Below are 16,089 nucleotides of genomic sequence, written 5' to 3'. Positions count from 1 at the left end.
TATCTAGATTGTCCTTGTGCTCAGTTGGATACATTTTTTAGTAAAAGTGGTATTCTTGATTTACTATTTTTCTGTTTACTTTTCTTGATATCAAAATACTATATCTTGTAAATTCTCAAAAGTTTAGATGCTGTGTTCAGTCAAGCCTGATCTAATTAGTTTCAGGACAATAATGAATTGTATGTGCATGTTGATGTAAATTAATGAGCTTGGCTTACATGGCTGAACAGCTCTGTGTAGCATTTCATGTTTTTTTTTTAAATCTTGTTTGTGGATTTGTTCCTCCCATCCCTGGGTTTGACTCTGCACCTTTTACTTTGAATTTGCCCTTTTCATCATGCTTTATCAAATATTTGTCTTGGATATTGACAGATAATTCATAAAATAATAGACTTGGGATATGCCAAAGATCTGGATCAGGGAAGTTTATGTACATCATTTGTTGGGACCTTACAATATTTGGTAAGTGTTTTTGTTTTTTTTCATGTTTACAATTTACTTTGGCATAAATTAGCACAATTCTACTTACACATGTTCCTCAAATCATACATTTTCCAGAAATAGAAAAAAATACATTCTGTGGAGTTTTGTCATTTTAAAAATAGTATGATATTGTTTTTTAGGCCCCAGAACTCTTTGAGAGTAAGTCCTACACTGTTACTGTAGATTATTGGAGCTTTGGAACAATGGTGTTCGAGTGTATTGCAGGATTTAGACCCTTTTTACACAATCTACAGCCATTTACCTGGTAAGACATTTGCTATGAGAGAAGGTACGTGGGTTTGATAGAGTTGCTCTTTTTGTGGGGAGGTGGCTGTATGAACTAGAGCAGTGGTCACCAACTGGTTGATCGTGATGGAATGGTCAATCCTAGAGCATCTCCCAGTCGATTGCGATCTCCGGCAGCATAGTGTGTCTACTGTTAAGGCAGATTCCTTGCCTACCCTGGCCCCACGCCGCTCCCAGAAGCTGCCAGCATAGCCCCGCCGGGGGGGGGGGGCAGCAGCAGCAGGAGTCTCCCACCGTGCACTGCTCCTGCCTGCAAGCATTGCCCCCATAGCTTCCATTGGCCGGGAGAGCTGTGGGGGCGGTGCTTGCAGGCAGAAGCAGCGTGCGGAGACACAAGCCCCCAGCTTCCCTCCTCCCCCAGGGGCCTCAGGAGTGCGTTTAGCCCTTTCCAGGAGCGGTGTGGGGCCAGGGTAGGCAGGGAGCCTGCCTTAGCCTCTCTGCACTTGCCGCCAACTGGGAGCCGCCAGAGGTAAGTGCTGCCTGGTGGGAGGCCACACCCCAACCCCCATCACTGAGCGCCCTCCTGCACCCCTGCCCCAGCCTGGAGCCCCCTCCCAGAGCCAGCACCCTATCCCCTCCTGTACCCCAACCCCTGCCTCAGCCCAGAGCCCCCTCCTGCACCCAAACTCCCTCCTAGAGCTTGCATCCCTAACTCCCTCCTCCATCCCAACCCCCTGCCCCAGGCTCAGCCCAGAGCTCCCTCCCACACTGCGAACCTCTCAGCCCCAACCCCCTGCCCCAGCCTGGTGAAAGTGAGTGAGGGTGGGGGAGAGCGAGTGATGGAGAGAGCGGGGGATGGAGTAAGTGGGGAGGGGCTTTGGGGAAGAGGCAGGGTAGATCCTGGGTTGCTCTTAGATTCAAAAAGTGATCTTGGGCGTAAAAAGGTTGGAGACCACTGAACTAGAGCAAGTAAAATAAGAGTACATAAAGTCAGTCTGTCCACAGAGAATTTTATTTTATAGGCATGAAAAAATCAAGAAAAAGGATCCAAAGCACATTTTTGCTTTTGAAGAGATGACTGGGGAGGTTCGGTTTAGTACCCATTTGCCACAGCCTAACAGTCTTTGTAGGTAAGTATGTTTATAGTTTTGTGCACATTAATCTCTGAGTTTTCTTTTAAACCATTAAGAGCCAATAGTGCATATGACCAGATTTATTATTTCAGGTAGTTTTGCAAGAAAATGGCCACAATTTTACTACAAATCAAAAATATGAAAATTGCAGCAGGTTTCCATTGGTTACTGTGTTTTGCAGCACAATAAAGCTAATATCTAGCAGTTGTCTAGAACTTCATCCAAAACTTTGAAGGTTCTTATGTTTTATGAATGAAAAAGAGGATTACTGGAGTACTGTGGTTCTCCTTAGAGTAGTTGTCCATGTGTACATTTCACGACTGATGGTGCATGTGCACCTCATGTGCTTGTGGCCGGAAGTATCCGCCCAGAGCATATGTGCCTTGAGTCTTGTCATGCTGTTCTGCAAGGGGATATAAGAGAGAAGGGCATTAGTTGCCATTAATCCCTAACCACCTTGTGACTTGGAACACTCATGGTATTTGCAACTGTCAGCAACCTTCCCTACCAGTTAGTTAGCTTACAGTTAGTAAGCTATCCATTTCAGATGTGTTCGAGATCTACTAGGTAATATGTATCCTCTACGCCTTTCTCCCATTTCTTCAAATCCAAAGAGTAGTATGGAAGATAAAGCAGACAATGCCCTTGTAATTCTGGTTGTTATAGCAAGGGCAAGATTGCAGTGGTTTCCAGTTCTCCTTCACAGATCTTGCACCCACACCTGCAGTCCCTATACGTAACAGCATGGTCTATAGGACTAACTGATCTGGGGGAATCTTGTTTATCAGATGTGCAACACATCATGCAAAACTTCTGAAGCAATCTATTCATAAGTGCTATGACCTCAAGTGGGTAAGATTTGTCTTTTGGGGATCTGATCTTCATTGTCTGCAACAAATCAGTCCCTGCTTACTGCACCTGATACTATCTAGTATCTGTATCCTCTCTGAAAGTCCATTTAGCACCCATTTCAGCCTACCACGTATTAGAAGACAACAGAACCTTAGTTACCCAGGACTTGATTGAGAAGTTTGACAGGTGTGGTGAATGTATAGCCACCTTGCCATCCTGGGACCTTATCTTAGTCCTTACTCAACTTATGAGACCGCCCTTTGAGCCAATAAATTAGTGCTCACTGCTTCATCTATCAGTCAAGACAGCATTCGTTATAGCAGTATTATCGGCCAGAAGGGTAAACGAACTGCAAGTCTTGATGGTGGAACCAATTTTCCACAAGGACAAAGTTGGTCCTCTGTCCACATCCTAAATTCCTGCCCAAGGTGGTAACTGATTTCCATCTTAACCAATCAGCTTGTCTACAGATGCTTTCTCAGATTTCATGTGCATTTAGGCAAGTCAATACTCCACAGACTAGATGCTAAAACGGCATTAGCATTCTATTTTGATTGGACTAAAAACTTTAGAAAGTTCCCAGATTCTTTTATATCCTACAGAGAGAATAGTTAAAGGTCAGGCAATTTCATCTCAGTGCTTGTCTAAATGGGTTACACTGTGCATTGAAGAGAGCCACACACTAGCCCATGTCCCTCTTCCTGTAAAGGTTCCACTAGGATTAAGACAGCCTTAGACATATTCCCATTACTGAATTCTGCAGATCTACAAAGTGGACCTCTATAAACACATTTATGAAATGTGTTACTTATTTAGCATTCAGATCTGACATGCACTTTGGTAGGGCAGTACTCCAGTTGCTGTTTAATTAGGACTCTATCCCACCTTCTGCAGAAGACAATATTGCATAACAAACTATCCCAACAGTGGGAATGTGTCAGGGGCCTCTCAAAGAAGAAATTCAAGTTACTCACCTGTAACTAGGGCTCTTTGAGATGGACTCTGCACATTCACATTCCCTGCCACTCTTCCTTGGGGTCCTAATAATAATCTCAGACTTGAGGAGGTAGCGGAAGGAACTGAGGTGACTGGAGTGCCACACTCCCTTTCATTGCCCCTCCCTCAGAACATGCAGCAACAGTGAGGAGAAGGGAGGGATGTGAGAGCTCTCCAGTTGGCACTGCTGTGGAATGTTCCACAGTTAGAGCTGCACTACAGCACATCCCAAAAGTGGGAATATACAGAGTTAATCTCAAATGTCAGTATCAGATGAGTAATCTTCATTTCTCTTGGCCCCCATTTGGAATTGGGGGCCTGGGATGGGATTGTCTACTTGCCAAGAGCAACAGCAAAGGCATACTCCTCTCCATTTTTCTCTCTATGGTGTGAACACCAAAGACTAACCGGGACCATTGAAATGCACATATTAAATACAGGCGAATTGTTTTTCCTTTAATAAATAAATAAAGATTAAATCTACATAGACTGCATTGAAGTGGGGTGGTTTCAAAAGTCAGGAGATGCAGGAGTTAATGTTCCAGAAGCAACATTCCGCTGCCTTGTTCTTCCTATTTCTTGTTTCATATGTAGATTTCTATTACAGTTTCATGTAAAACATGTAAACTGTACACTATACTGGATTCCCAGTGTGGCCAAGATGATGTTATTGTTGAAACCTTAACTTTTGCCTTGCCTATGGTGTAACTGTTCTGACATTAATGTCGTAGTAATAATTTTCTTGTACTGAATAAGTGTAACTACTTTATAAGAGGGAAATAAAACAGAGGATACATACTTTGGGTGAAATTCTGGTCCCACTGAAGTCAATGGGATTTTTGTGTCTCTTAGTATTTTTTTTCCTAGTACTGGTAGAAAACACGTTTGAATTAACTGTACTCTTCGTTGTAGAATGCCTGCCTTCTTTATTTGTATTACACATGTCAATGTATGGTTTGTTTTTGTTTTGTTTAGTATAATTGTAGAACCAATGGAGAGTTGGTTACAACTGATGCTGAATTGGGATCCACAGCAGAGGGGTGGAGGTATAGACACAGAAACCAATCGACCGAAATGTTTCCTGTTAATGGATCACATACTGAATTTGAAGGTGCGTTTTTTAAATGTGTTATCTAAATACTGATGGTAAAGACCTCTCAGTGGACAATGAATGTGCTAATTGAGTGGAAATCATTGCACCCTCCAAATCCAGTGTCGGGGGATGCATTCTTCCTTTCCTCAGAGAGAAAACGCTTCTGCCTTAATTCAGTTCATACCTGAAAGCAAGAATATTAGTAGTAATGTGACTCTTTCACCCTTATTCTGGAAGCGTAAGGGTGGCCTCAGACAAATATGTGCCACGTGTTAAGGATGCCACTGTTGACAGTAATTAAAACTCAGTTTATCTAATCAGCCTAACTTTTATTTATCTGTATATCAGCACATCTTCTTTCTAGGACAGCGTATCATTTAGCCTGATACCTTAGTGCCATTTGTCTCTTGAAAGAAATTACGACTAGAAATGAAGATGACTTTGTTCTTGGTTTTACAGATAGTACACATCTTAAATATGACTTCTGCCAAGATTGTTTCTTTTCTCTTGCATCCTGAGGAAAGTCTTCATTCACTTCAGTCTCGCATTGAGCTTGATACTGGAATAAGTACTGGAAATCAAGAGTTGCTTTTGGAGATGGGAATTTCCCTGGATCCTCGGAAACCTGCTTCCCAGTGTGTTATTGATGGTGTGGTAAGATTATTTCCATTTTACTCCAGTTGTGTCATATCTGTTTTAAATTTTCACATTGAAAATCTCAGGGAAAATTAATTGCTTTCATTTCATCATAGTAGAGATTGTAGCTTAAGCTGTGGTCTTTCAGTTTAGTTAGTGGTTAGATAAGTTCTAGCACCGCTTGCTTTACAGATTTAATGTGAAGTCAAGTGAGTGGCCATACAGAATTCTACTCTTGGTGCACATGTACCCCATATGCATGAGATCACATTCTTTTGAATATCAGTGTCTGCTGTGGCTGTGCTTGTACCCCTCTTTTTCTCTTGCTTCCTTGTAACAGGGAATAAGGGGTGTGGCAGCTGCAAACTGCACTCAGTTCCTTCTTATCGCCTGTGGCTACAAGATAGAAAATCATAATGTCCTTGTTCTTCGTCTAGTGTCCTCTGCAGTATTCCCACTCCTGGGAATGCGCCAACCGGTGCAGCTTGGATGGGGGAACCTTCTGGTAGCGTCTGAGTGCTCATGTGCTCCCCCCCCGCCCCCCTCCCCCCTAAAAAAAAAAGTCTGATACCAAAATGCTTAGAAGAGAAGTGTTCTCCTTCATATTGCGATGTTTGCTGCATTTACTCCTCAGGCCCATGGAGAGAGAGAGAATGGATTTCAGGCCCTTTTGTTACACAAGGCTTGTCAGCCAAATCTCCAGGATCGGATATAGCTAGAGGATCTGAGTGGAAGGATAGTACTTCTGGATCCAAGAAGGCTTCAGTAGTTAAGGCTTTGGTTTCGGGACCGAATTTCACTTCCAAGTCAATTTGAGCTTGCAGTAGCCAAATCCTCTGATCCAACTCCAGAGATATTACAACCTCCATCAGAACTTGCTCTAGCTAAGGATCACAAAGCTCAGGAGAAATTGCCTCAACCAAGCACTTCAGTTATGAGGAAAAGAGAGGCCAAACTGAAGCATATCTCAAGTGGTTCTTTGGGCCATTCAAAACTCAGTGTGGATCCAAGACCTAAAGATATAACAACTAGGGATCATTCTAAGGGAATGGATCTGAAAAAGAGACCAACAGAATCCTGTACCTCAACTACTAAGGATCCTTCAATTACAGTGCAGGTTCACATAGATCCGCAACATAGACTGATCTGACTACATATAATTTTTCTCTGAACAAGAGACCAAGACAGGAGCTTGAACATGATAGATCTCCAGAGACTGTACTCCCCCCATCTAAGATTCCAACTGCCTCTCCAAGAAAGACTGTCTCCATTCTCTAGATCCTAACTTCATTCGTATCTCCTACTGTTTCACTATTGGATCAGGGTAGGAGCCAGATCTGATGATAGCATCTAATAATCAACAGTTTCTCTGAAACAGGGCTTTCCTTCTCTAACAGACATCTCAAGACATTCTACACAGCAGTGTCTGCTGTGGTGCTAGTATGGGGTAATTGGCAAGACTGGCACATGCCACTGTGGATGCCTTGCCCCTGTTGGCCAACTCCTGCCTATCCATACTATGCAAGAAGAGCCGACTCCTGAGCAGCCTCCATCTAAATCTACAGATTTAGTTCAAGTCCATGAACTATTAGATGGGATGATGTTAACTTTAAATTTGTCATTAGTAGTTTTGGAAGAAGCCACCCACCCAGTATTTGACATTGAGTTCTTCTGCCAAAAATAACTTTTTTTGCCAATACTGGAGGGACTTTGATAACAGGACTGGCTCTAGGCACCAGCAAAGCAAGCACATGGTTGGGGGGGCACATTGTCAGGGGCGGCATTCCAGCCATCCTTTTTTTTTCTGGGCAGTTGCGCTCTCGGAGCTGCACCACTTAGATGGGACGAGGGCTCCGTGCCCCTGGTCGTAGTGGGAAGGGGAAGCCCCAGCCCCTGGGTGCTGAGCTGCCAGGGCACAGCCGCTACCTGGGGAGGAGAGGGTGAGTCCTGCCGGGGAGCCGGGGCTGCGCTGCCTCATCTGCACACTGGCTGCTGTGCTGCCTTGTGCCACCCCTTATATCAGGGCTTCTCTGCGTGGCCAGGCAGGGGAGGGGGTAAGCCCCTGCAGGCACTGGGAGACGGTGACATCACTCCGTCCGCTTCCAGCGCCGCCTGTGAGCCCCAGTCCCACCTGAGCTTGGGGTGGCAAAAAACCTAGAGCCAGCCCTGTTTGATCATCAGCAAAAGCTATATGGACCAATACTTCCTCTTGTCAACCCATTTAAAAAAAGGCTGACAAATTCTGCTAGATCACATATGAAGGGTTCTCTTCTTTTCATGTTTACCCAGTACAAAGAACTAGATCAGATCTTCCACACTTTATTCCCTGTGAAAGAGAAGGGGAAAAGTTGTACTCCTTAGGGAGAAAATTATTTTTTTCACGCAGAGGTGGCCAGATATTAGTTTCACCTGTGGGAAAAGACTTTGAACGTTACTAAAACTCTTCCAAAGAATCAGAGAAAATTAATGGTAGCTCTTGTCAAAGATAGTCAAAACATTGCCAAATGTGCCTTCAGGTGATCATTTAATGTTTCAGGTACTGCCTCATGATCAGTTGCATCAGCAGTAGATCTCCATAGGCACACATGGTTAAGATCATCATTACTTATGGGAATGAAATCAAAGATAGAGGATCTTCCCTTTGAAGGGGATGGACTATTCAGTGCTAAAACTGATGAAGTATTGGAAAAGATGAGACCTTCCACAGCTAGCTCTCTTGACTTACTGCATTTGTTTAGAAGAGTGGTTTTCAACCTTTTTTCATTTGTGGACCCCTAAAAAAATTTTGAATGGAGATACAGACCTCTTTGGAAATCTTAGACATAGGGTTCTGAGGAGCATGGGTTGAAAACCACTGTTCTATGGTAATGACTATCTTTCATGGATCCCCTAGATATAGTCTGTGGACCCCTAAGGGTCCATGGACCACAGATTGAAAACCACTGGTTTAGAAGGAAACCACCTGTGTTGGGATACCATAAGCAGTACTGTCCTCCTTCCTTTCTCTTCATACTATACAAAAGGAGACAAGCCGTAGCAGCACCAATCATCTTATCAATCCCAAGAAAGAAGAAAGCCCTTTAAACCTGGGATGAGGACAAAGAATTCTTCAGCTGCATTTTCGTTGCCCCATGTCAAGCCTCAGATTTTACATTGAAATTGAGAGCTTTGAACCAGTTTTAGAAAGTACAACCCATGTTTTTGGAGACTTGTCATACCATTTCTACAATGCATGATCAGCTATCGCCTCTGAGAGAGAATTTGGAAACAGTAAGGGAGTGTTATACTATCCTGTTTGAATCCCTTTCTCCCTACAGCCCTCTCCTTCCCTCCTTCTTCAGGTATCCTTCTCATAAGATTATATTAAGAACAGAAGTTCTACAGAGGTGGCCCCATTAACTTACAGAAACATGGGGTTCTTCTCTGTAACTTTCTGATCTCAGAGAAGAATGGAGCTTTCAGACCAATTCTGGACCTCAGAGCTCTAAACAAATATATCAGAAAGTTTCAGTTCAGAATGCTACCCCTGCCATTGATTCTTCCTTCCCTGTCCACTCTAGCTTGGTTTGCTGATCTAAGTCTTAGATGCATGCTTTCTTATTTCTATAAGACCCTCACTGCAAATGTCTTTGTTCTATGCTTGGTCAAGACTGTTTTGAGTTCAAAGTTCTGTCTTTTGGCCTCTCCACTGCACCCAGGAAGGCGATAAAATGTTGGGACTTGTGTATCCTACACAACATTTATCCGATTGCCTTACATATAGCAGGAGATTACATTGAGTTTGAGAACCAACTGAGCTAGGATCCCTCACAGATGCATAAGTGGTCTCTAAAAGACTCAGTGATTTAGGATGTTTTCAGTCTTTGGGGTCTTGTACGCGTAGACCTCCTTATCACCAGGTTCAATACCAAATGTCCCTGGTTTTGTTCAAGAACAGGCTCAGACACTCAATCAGTGATGGATGTGTTCCTCCTCGATTTGGAGAAGGGTCGTGGTTCCTCCCATTCCCTCTGAGCTTAAGGGTAGTAAAGAAAATTAAGACCGGATTTGGCCAGGGTGATCCTGTTTGCTCCTGCATGGCTGAGGCACCATTAGTACATGACTTACTCCTTTTATCCAAGGGCAAATTCAAGATGCTTTCAGTAATAAGGGTCCTGTTGTATTGCAGGTGGAGGGGGGGAGTTTTCAATCCAGATCTCCAATAATGGGCAACAGGACTTCGACAGATTTAGAATAGTCATGTTCTGTGGACATGCAACACATTCTCATCAGTCTAGAAAACAGTCCACTAGGAAAAGTTGTGACTTAAAGTGGAAGAGATTTGCTATATGGGTATCTAATAAAGGTGTTGATCCATTCTCAGTTCTTCAACATATTTTAGATTTGTTAAACTTAAAAGTTATGGGTTTCTGTCTTCTCTAATGATGTTCATTTAGCTGTATTAGCAGCTTTCCATATACAGATGGTTGGCAAATCTGTTTTTTCCCCCCACCTTAGTTAAAAAAAGTTTTTAAGGGCTTTATTGGACTTGTATTTATCATTACAAGATCCAGTTCTTCCACTGGATTTAAATCTAGTTTTAACACAATTTTTGTCTCTTCTATTTGAACCTCTTATGGCTTGTTCCGTGTTGCATCTTCCTATAAAGATAGCTTCTATAATTGCAATTACTTCTGTTGGAAGAATCTGAGAACTACATGCATTGGTGGCTGCCCCCCTCCTCCCATACTGTTTTCCTTAAGGACAAGGTAATTCTTAAGCTGCACCCCAAATTCCTTTCAAAAGTAATTTAGGATTTTCAAGTAAATCAGTGTATTAATGTATTGGTATTATTTTCTGGTAATACTTATAAGGGAGAATCTAGATTGTATCCTTTTAGATGCAAAAAGAATGCATTATTATTATTTGAACAGGTCTCAAGATTTTAGCCCCTCTCCTAAATTATTTCCTATATTGGTCATTCCAAGGGTCAAGCTATTTCTACCTAGTACCTGTCTGGATGGATTATACAGTGTACAGAACAAGGATATAGAAACTCTTCAATCTCCCCTCCTGGTCTTAGAATCCATTCCGCTAGGGTAGTTGCTGTATCTGTAACGTGTGCTAGACATGTTCCTCTTATTGAAATATGTGGACCTGCTACGTGGAGTTCAGTTCTCATTTGCACAGAATTTTGTGAATTAGATTTGGCAGCCAGATCTGACACATGGGTTGGCAGAGAATTTCTTCAATCATTATTTAATTAGAACTCCATGTCCCTCCCATCCATTTTTAGTTTACTGCTTCCCAAACTATCCCTCGAGTGGGAATATGCAGAGGACACTCAAAGAAGAAACAAAGGCTGGTTACTTGTAACCACAGTTCTTTGAGATGGACTCTGCATATTCTCACTCCCCTCCAATCTTCCCCACTTTTGGATATTCTGTAGTTTCTATAGTTAGCATATTAATAGGTGGTTCTTTGAGTAGATGAGATGCAGCTATGTATTCCACCTATGTGCATGCCCAGTTTACTGAAGCCAGAGAAGTTTGCTTAGCAGTACGTGGTGCTTGTGCCTTGTGACCATAGCCCCTCCCCTGGCTATATGAGGTGGGGCCACCCCAACACTCTTCAGTTCCTTCTTGCCACCTGTGGCTGGAGTTGGAGCTCTGTGTGGTGTTGGCACTCGTCTTGCACTGGGGTTGGGGGCCCCTGGCCCGGTGCCTACTGGCCATCAATGCCCTATCCTTAGCAGTGGCCTCCTTGGGATCCGTGGGACCTAAGTTTCCCCCTAAGCTGCCCAGCTGGCTATCAAGTGCTGCACAATTTAGGTGTAGCACTTCAGGTGTGTCTCCCCCCACTGCTGTACTGCTCCTGCCCTCTGCTTTGGAGCTTGCTATGCAGAGCAGCGGAGGAGCAGGGCACTGATGTCAGTGTGTCCCCCTGCCCCGTACCGCATCTTTACAGAGCAGGGGCGGGGGTACACAACAGGGTCAGGACGGAGGGAGCTTGCTGGCAGCTGCTGCTGTGTCTGAACACAGTGATCTATTTAAAAGGGCAGCACACTTAAACCGGAGGCAGCATATTTAAAGGGGCAACGTGCGTATGTGTCTCTCTCACACACCGTGTGTGTGTCTCTGTCTCTCTCTCACACGCTGTATTTCACACTCACCTTCCAACACATACTTGTGGTGGTGTTGTTACTTCTTGATACTTCTTTCAAAGTGTGTTGTTTTAGTTTTTTGACTGGTCTATGCATTTCAGAATTTTTATTTCTCTCATATGGTTACATTTAATTCTTTGAGTAATGAGTTCTAAAATGCCTAACCTGGCTGGAGTAATTATCTCTGTGGTAACTTTTAAAAAATATATATTCTATCTAGGTTTTTGGTTTCTAACGGTGGTGCACATCCGCACATTACCTCGATATGGTGTACATAACAAAATTCATTCTGCACTTGGATGGAAAAAAATAGAGGGAATGCTGTGTGGGACGCTCATTGTAGAGCTCGCATGCTTCAGCTTGCTCTAAGGCAAAGTCTCACTGGGCAGATTGGTGGGAGGAACTGTGGACCTACCGCAGATTTAGGCACCAGTTAGCCTTCCCCATGCACAGCCTGTGGAGCTGCTCCTTCCAGCTCTGCCAGTTCAGGAATGGGAGCCAGCCTTGGCGAAGTTAACCACCTCTTCTTCTTTGAGTAGTATCCCTATGAGTGCTCCCACTCTAGAAGTGTTTGCGCCTCAGATCGGATATTTTATGTAGCAGTGTCCATTCAGCCCACACATACACTCCCTCTGTCTCGTGCCCTGCATCTGAGCTTCTCAACTGCGTCGGTCTGAGCTGGAGCCTCAGCAGCATCCAAACTGAGATGACCTCATTTATGTTTTGTTCTCTTGTTTTGAAATAGTTAATGTTAGTTCATGGTTTCTGTTAGTAGTAGTACTAACTTTTTTCTTTTAAAATTTTTTTTTCAAAAAAATTCAATGTTTTTTTCTTCCCTTATTGGAATGTGAACTAATCCTCATCTTTAGTTATATTTTTCCTTGTCTTTTCCCTCTGTGGAAGTGAAATCTGGACAGGGTATGCCTGTCTCTCCTGGGTTTAAATGTTGCCTTTCCTGCTGAGAAGCAATCCTGGTCAGTGATAGACATTCCCACTACATATGCTGGTCTCGGGGAGTCACATGTGCCTCAAAAGTGTATTTTCTGCCCTAAGTTAAAATCAAGAGCCAGAAAGAACTGAGTTAAAACTGCAGCTGCAAATGATGGAGAGTTCACTCCAATCAGCTTCTGATCCCAGCCCAGGGACTCACTCTGTACAACAGTCCCTAATGAGGCTGATTCCATCAACTTCCTCGGTGCAACATTCCCCCATGATTTTGAAGAGGAAATCCTTGGATTCCGCTCAAAAAGACTCAAAAAAGCTGGCTTCAAGTCCCCTGGGTAGAGAAGATCCCCAACAAGGTTGACCACCTCGGGACCCACCCATCTCCGACTTGGTACCCATGAGGCTGCAGGCCAGACTTAGTCTGTGGTCCCTGTAAGAGTGATATCTGCCAAAGAGACATAGTATGGACCAGGTGGTCAGGCTCCCCTCGAAGTCCTCTCCTCTCTAGATTGGTGGACAATTCCAAATCAAGTAGGCAGCAGAATAGCCTTCTTAGACATTACCAATAAAGATTGATCACGGATGCCTCCATTGCTGGGTGGGGAGCACACAAAGACTGTCTGAAAACTCAGGGACAGTGGCCCGTCTCCAGGCTGTTCTGCACATAGACACCCTGGAACTCAGAGCTATCAGACTGGCTTACAAAGCCTTCCTACCCCAATCAAGGATCTGATGATACACGTGCTTAAAGACAACAATAATGCATTGTGTAAATCAGCAAGGGGGAGCCAGATCCTTTCCCCTTTGTCAGGAAGCTACATGCATGTTGCACTGGTGGTCCTTCATCTCCTGGGTTTCCAACAGGTTGTCCACCTCAGCAGGGTCTTGTTGGGGAACCACAAATGGTCTCTTAAAAACTGAGGCCCTCCTGGAGGTCTTTCAGAAATGGGGGCTCCCATAGGTGGATCTTTTTGTGATGAGCGTTAATGCCAGGTGCAAACAGTTCTGTTCCAAAGGGGGCTTGTGCCTAGGTTTGCTGTCAGATATCTGTTCTCCTGGGCCCCCAGCCTGATTTACCTTTTCTCTTATTGCCTCAATATCCACTGTGCTAAAGGAGTTAAGGCAGGGTCAAGGGTCGAGTTATCATGATAGCACCAGCATGGGCCTTGTAGTTTTGGTTCTCAACCTGGTGAACCTGTCCATTTAATGGCCCATCACTCTGCTCGACCTGCCAAACCTTGTCTCTCTCAGAGCAGCGAATGGATTCTTCATCTGGACTTGATGTCTCTCCTGACCACCTGGATGCTGGCTGGACCCAATCACCTGGTTGCTGGTTATGAAAAGAAACTGCTTTGCTGCAGTGCAAGACATTCTCCTTCACAATAGGAAACCCTCGACCAGGCTGACACACAGTGCCAAATGGAACAGACTCTATCTGGGCAATGGAGCTGTTTTGTTAAAGCTGACATTGCAATACCTACTATTCTTCTTCAGAGAACTGCAACACAAAGTGGAAGACTTGCCCTTCGACAGAGACAAACTACTTTTGGCCAAAACCGACGAAGTTCTCCACTCCATGAAAGACTCCAGGGCGACCATTGGAAAGTTAGGGCTATATACAATCCCAAACAGGAGACAGCTTTATCAGCCATACCACAGAAGTGACAGCAGAGACCATATGAAGCAAGGGGACAAAGAAATAGACTACAAAGATGCCGACAGACCCAACCCCAGTATTCAGCATCTCAGCCACCACCAAACAAACCGCAATTTTGAAGTATTGGTCAAGGGTCTGCATGACCTTCCCATAACACCAATGTCAGCGGACAACATCCAAATCTTTGGGCACCGACACAGGCCATTTTACACCAACTGGGCCTCGATCACATCCGATCAGTGGGTTTAGAACTAATTCTAATGGGCTATACCATCCCTTTTGCATCTATCCCAACTACCCACCCCCCTTCCCTGTCCCTCTTCAGGGACCCTTCCCACAAGCATCTATTGAGACAAGAGGTGCATCACCTTCTGCAAATAGGTGCGGTGGAACTAGTCCCAATACAACACACCGGGAAGGAATTTATTCCCATTACTTTCTGACTCAAAAGAAAAATAGGGGGTGGAGACGCATCCTAGACCTGAGAAAACTCAACAAATTCGTCATGCCCACAGATTCAAAATGGTCACCCTGAACTCGATCATCCCTATGCTGGAAGAAGGGGACTGGTTCGCAGCCCTCAACCTACAAGATGCATACTTTCACATTACAATCCACCCGGCTCACAGATGCTTCCTAAGGTTCACAGTAGGACAAGAACACTTCCATTACAGAGTCCTACCATTTGACGTATCGACAGCACCGAGAGTGTTCACCAAAACACTGGCGGTAGTAGTAACACACTTATGCGGACAAGGGATACTCCTATTCCTTTACTTAGACGACTGCCTAATCAAGGGCTCCACAAAGGCAGAAACAGAAAGAGGTGTTCAACTAACCATCTTCCTCTTCCACTCCTTGGGGCTACAAATCAACAAAAAGAAATCAGCCTTCACTCCAGTACAGCAACTGGAATTCATAAGTGCTCGCCTGGGCTCACTCACGGCCAGAGCATCCCTTCCAGAGCCCCACTTTACAATGATGACCTCCCTTATATTGATGGTCTCACACAGCTCATGGGTGCATGCACGCACCTGCTTACAGCTACTGGGGCACATGGCCCAGCACCCCAGACTATACATGCAGTGGTCAAGCACACCAGACTACACATGCAGTGCCTACAAAGTCTACATACCACGAAGGCACAGCTTAAACAAGAGAATCACACCCATCACAGAGGTGATTCAGTCACTGCACTGGTGGACAAACCCATCAAACATGTGCTCAGGCATACCTTTCCAACAGGAAACACCATCAGTTCAAATCACAACAGATGCCTCCCTGATTGGATCGGGGGCCCACCTGAAACAATGTACTGCCCAGGGCAAATGGTCACCAACAAGAGAGACACCTTCACATAAACCTATTAGAACTACGTGTCGTCTGCAATTCCACTAATAAGAAACAGAACATTAAGGATATTAAAAGACAACATTGTATGCATGTTCTTTATCAACCGCTAGGGTGGAGTGTGATCCCATTCGTTATGTGTGGAAGCTCTAAAGTTATGGAACTGGTGCATAAAGCACAACATCACTATAACAGCTTCATATCTACCAGGCCACCTGAATATCATGGCGGACACACTAAGCAGACATTCTCACCAGAACACAAATAGGAACTGAATGAAGAAATAACACAATGCGTCTTTCGGAGGAGGGGAAATCCGTCCATAGACCTATTTGCCACATGAGCAAACAAGAAATGCCCAAGATCTTACTCATGAGCAGGACAGGGAGCGCAATCACTGGGAGACGCATTCCTGATCAAATGGAATGCCCCTCTCCTTTATGCTTTCCCTCCAATTCCTCTAATCTCCAGAGTCATACACAAAATACAAACAGGGCCAAGATCATCCTCTTAATGCCAACATGACGCAGACTAACTCGGTTCCCTTACCTGAATC

At 44.3% G+C, this 16,089-nt stretch overlaps 1 protein-coding gene across 4 annotated transcripts in view; it reads left to right on the top strand.

The window, feature by feature from the left end:
• Nucleotides 1-16,089, top strand: part of CHUK (component of inhibitor of nuclear factor kappa B kinase complex) — a 77,329-nt gene that overhangs the window by 21,881 nt on the left and 39,359 nt on the right. For all 4 annotated transcript variants that reach the window (XM_073353132.1, XM_073353133.1, XM_073353134.1 and 1 more), the window contains exons 6-10: nt 373-462; nt 624-748; nt 1,752-1,859; nt 4,686-4,821; nt 5,263-5,457. In XM_073353132.1, the coding sequence (XP_073209233.1) occupies nt 373-462; nt 624-748; nt 1,752-1,859; nt 4,686-4,821; nt 5,263-5,457 (654 nt within the window). The remainder of the gene's footprint in view (nt 1-372; nt 463-623; nt 749-1,751; nt 1,860-4,685; nt 4,822-5,262; nt 5,458-16,089) is intronic.

The sequence above is a fragment of the Lepidochelys kempii genome, chromosome 7 (assembly GCF_965140265.1).
Source record: "Lepidochelys kempii isolate rLepKem1 chromosome 7, rLepKem1.hap2, whole genome shotgun sequence".
Lineage (NCBI taxonomy): Eukaryota > Metazoa > Chordata > Testudines > Cheloniidae > Lepidochelys > Lepidochelys kempii.
This window is presented reverse-complemented; position numbering and strand designations above follow the sequence as displayed.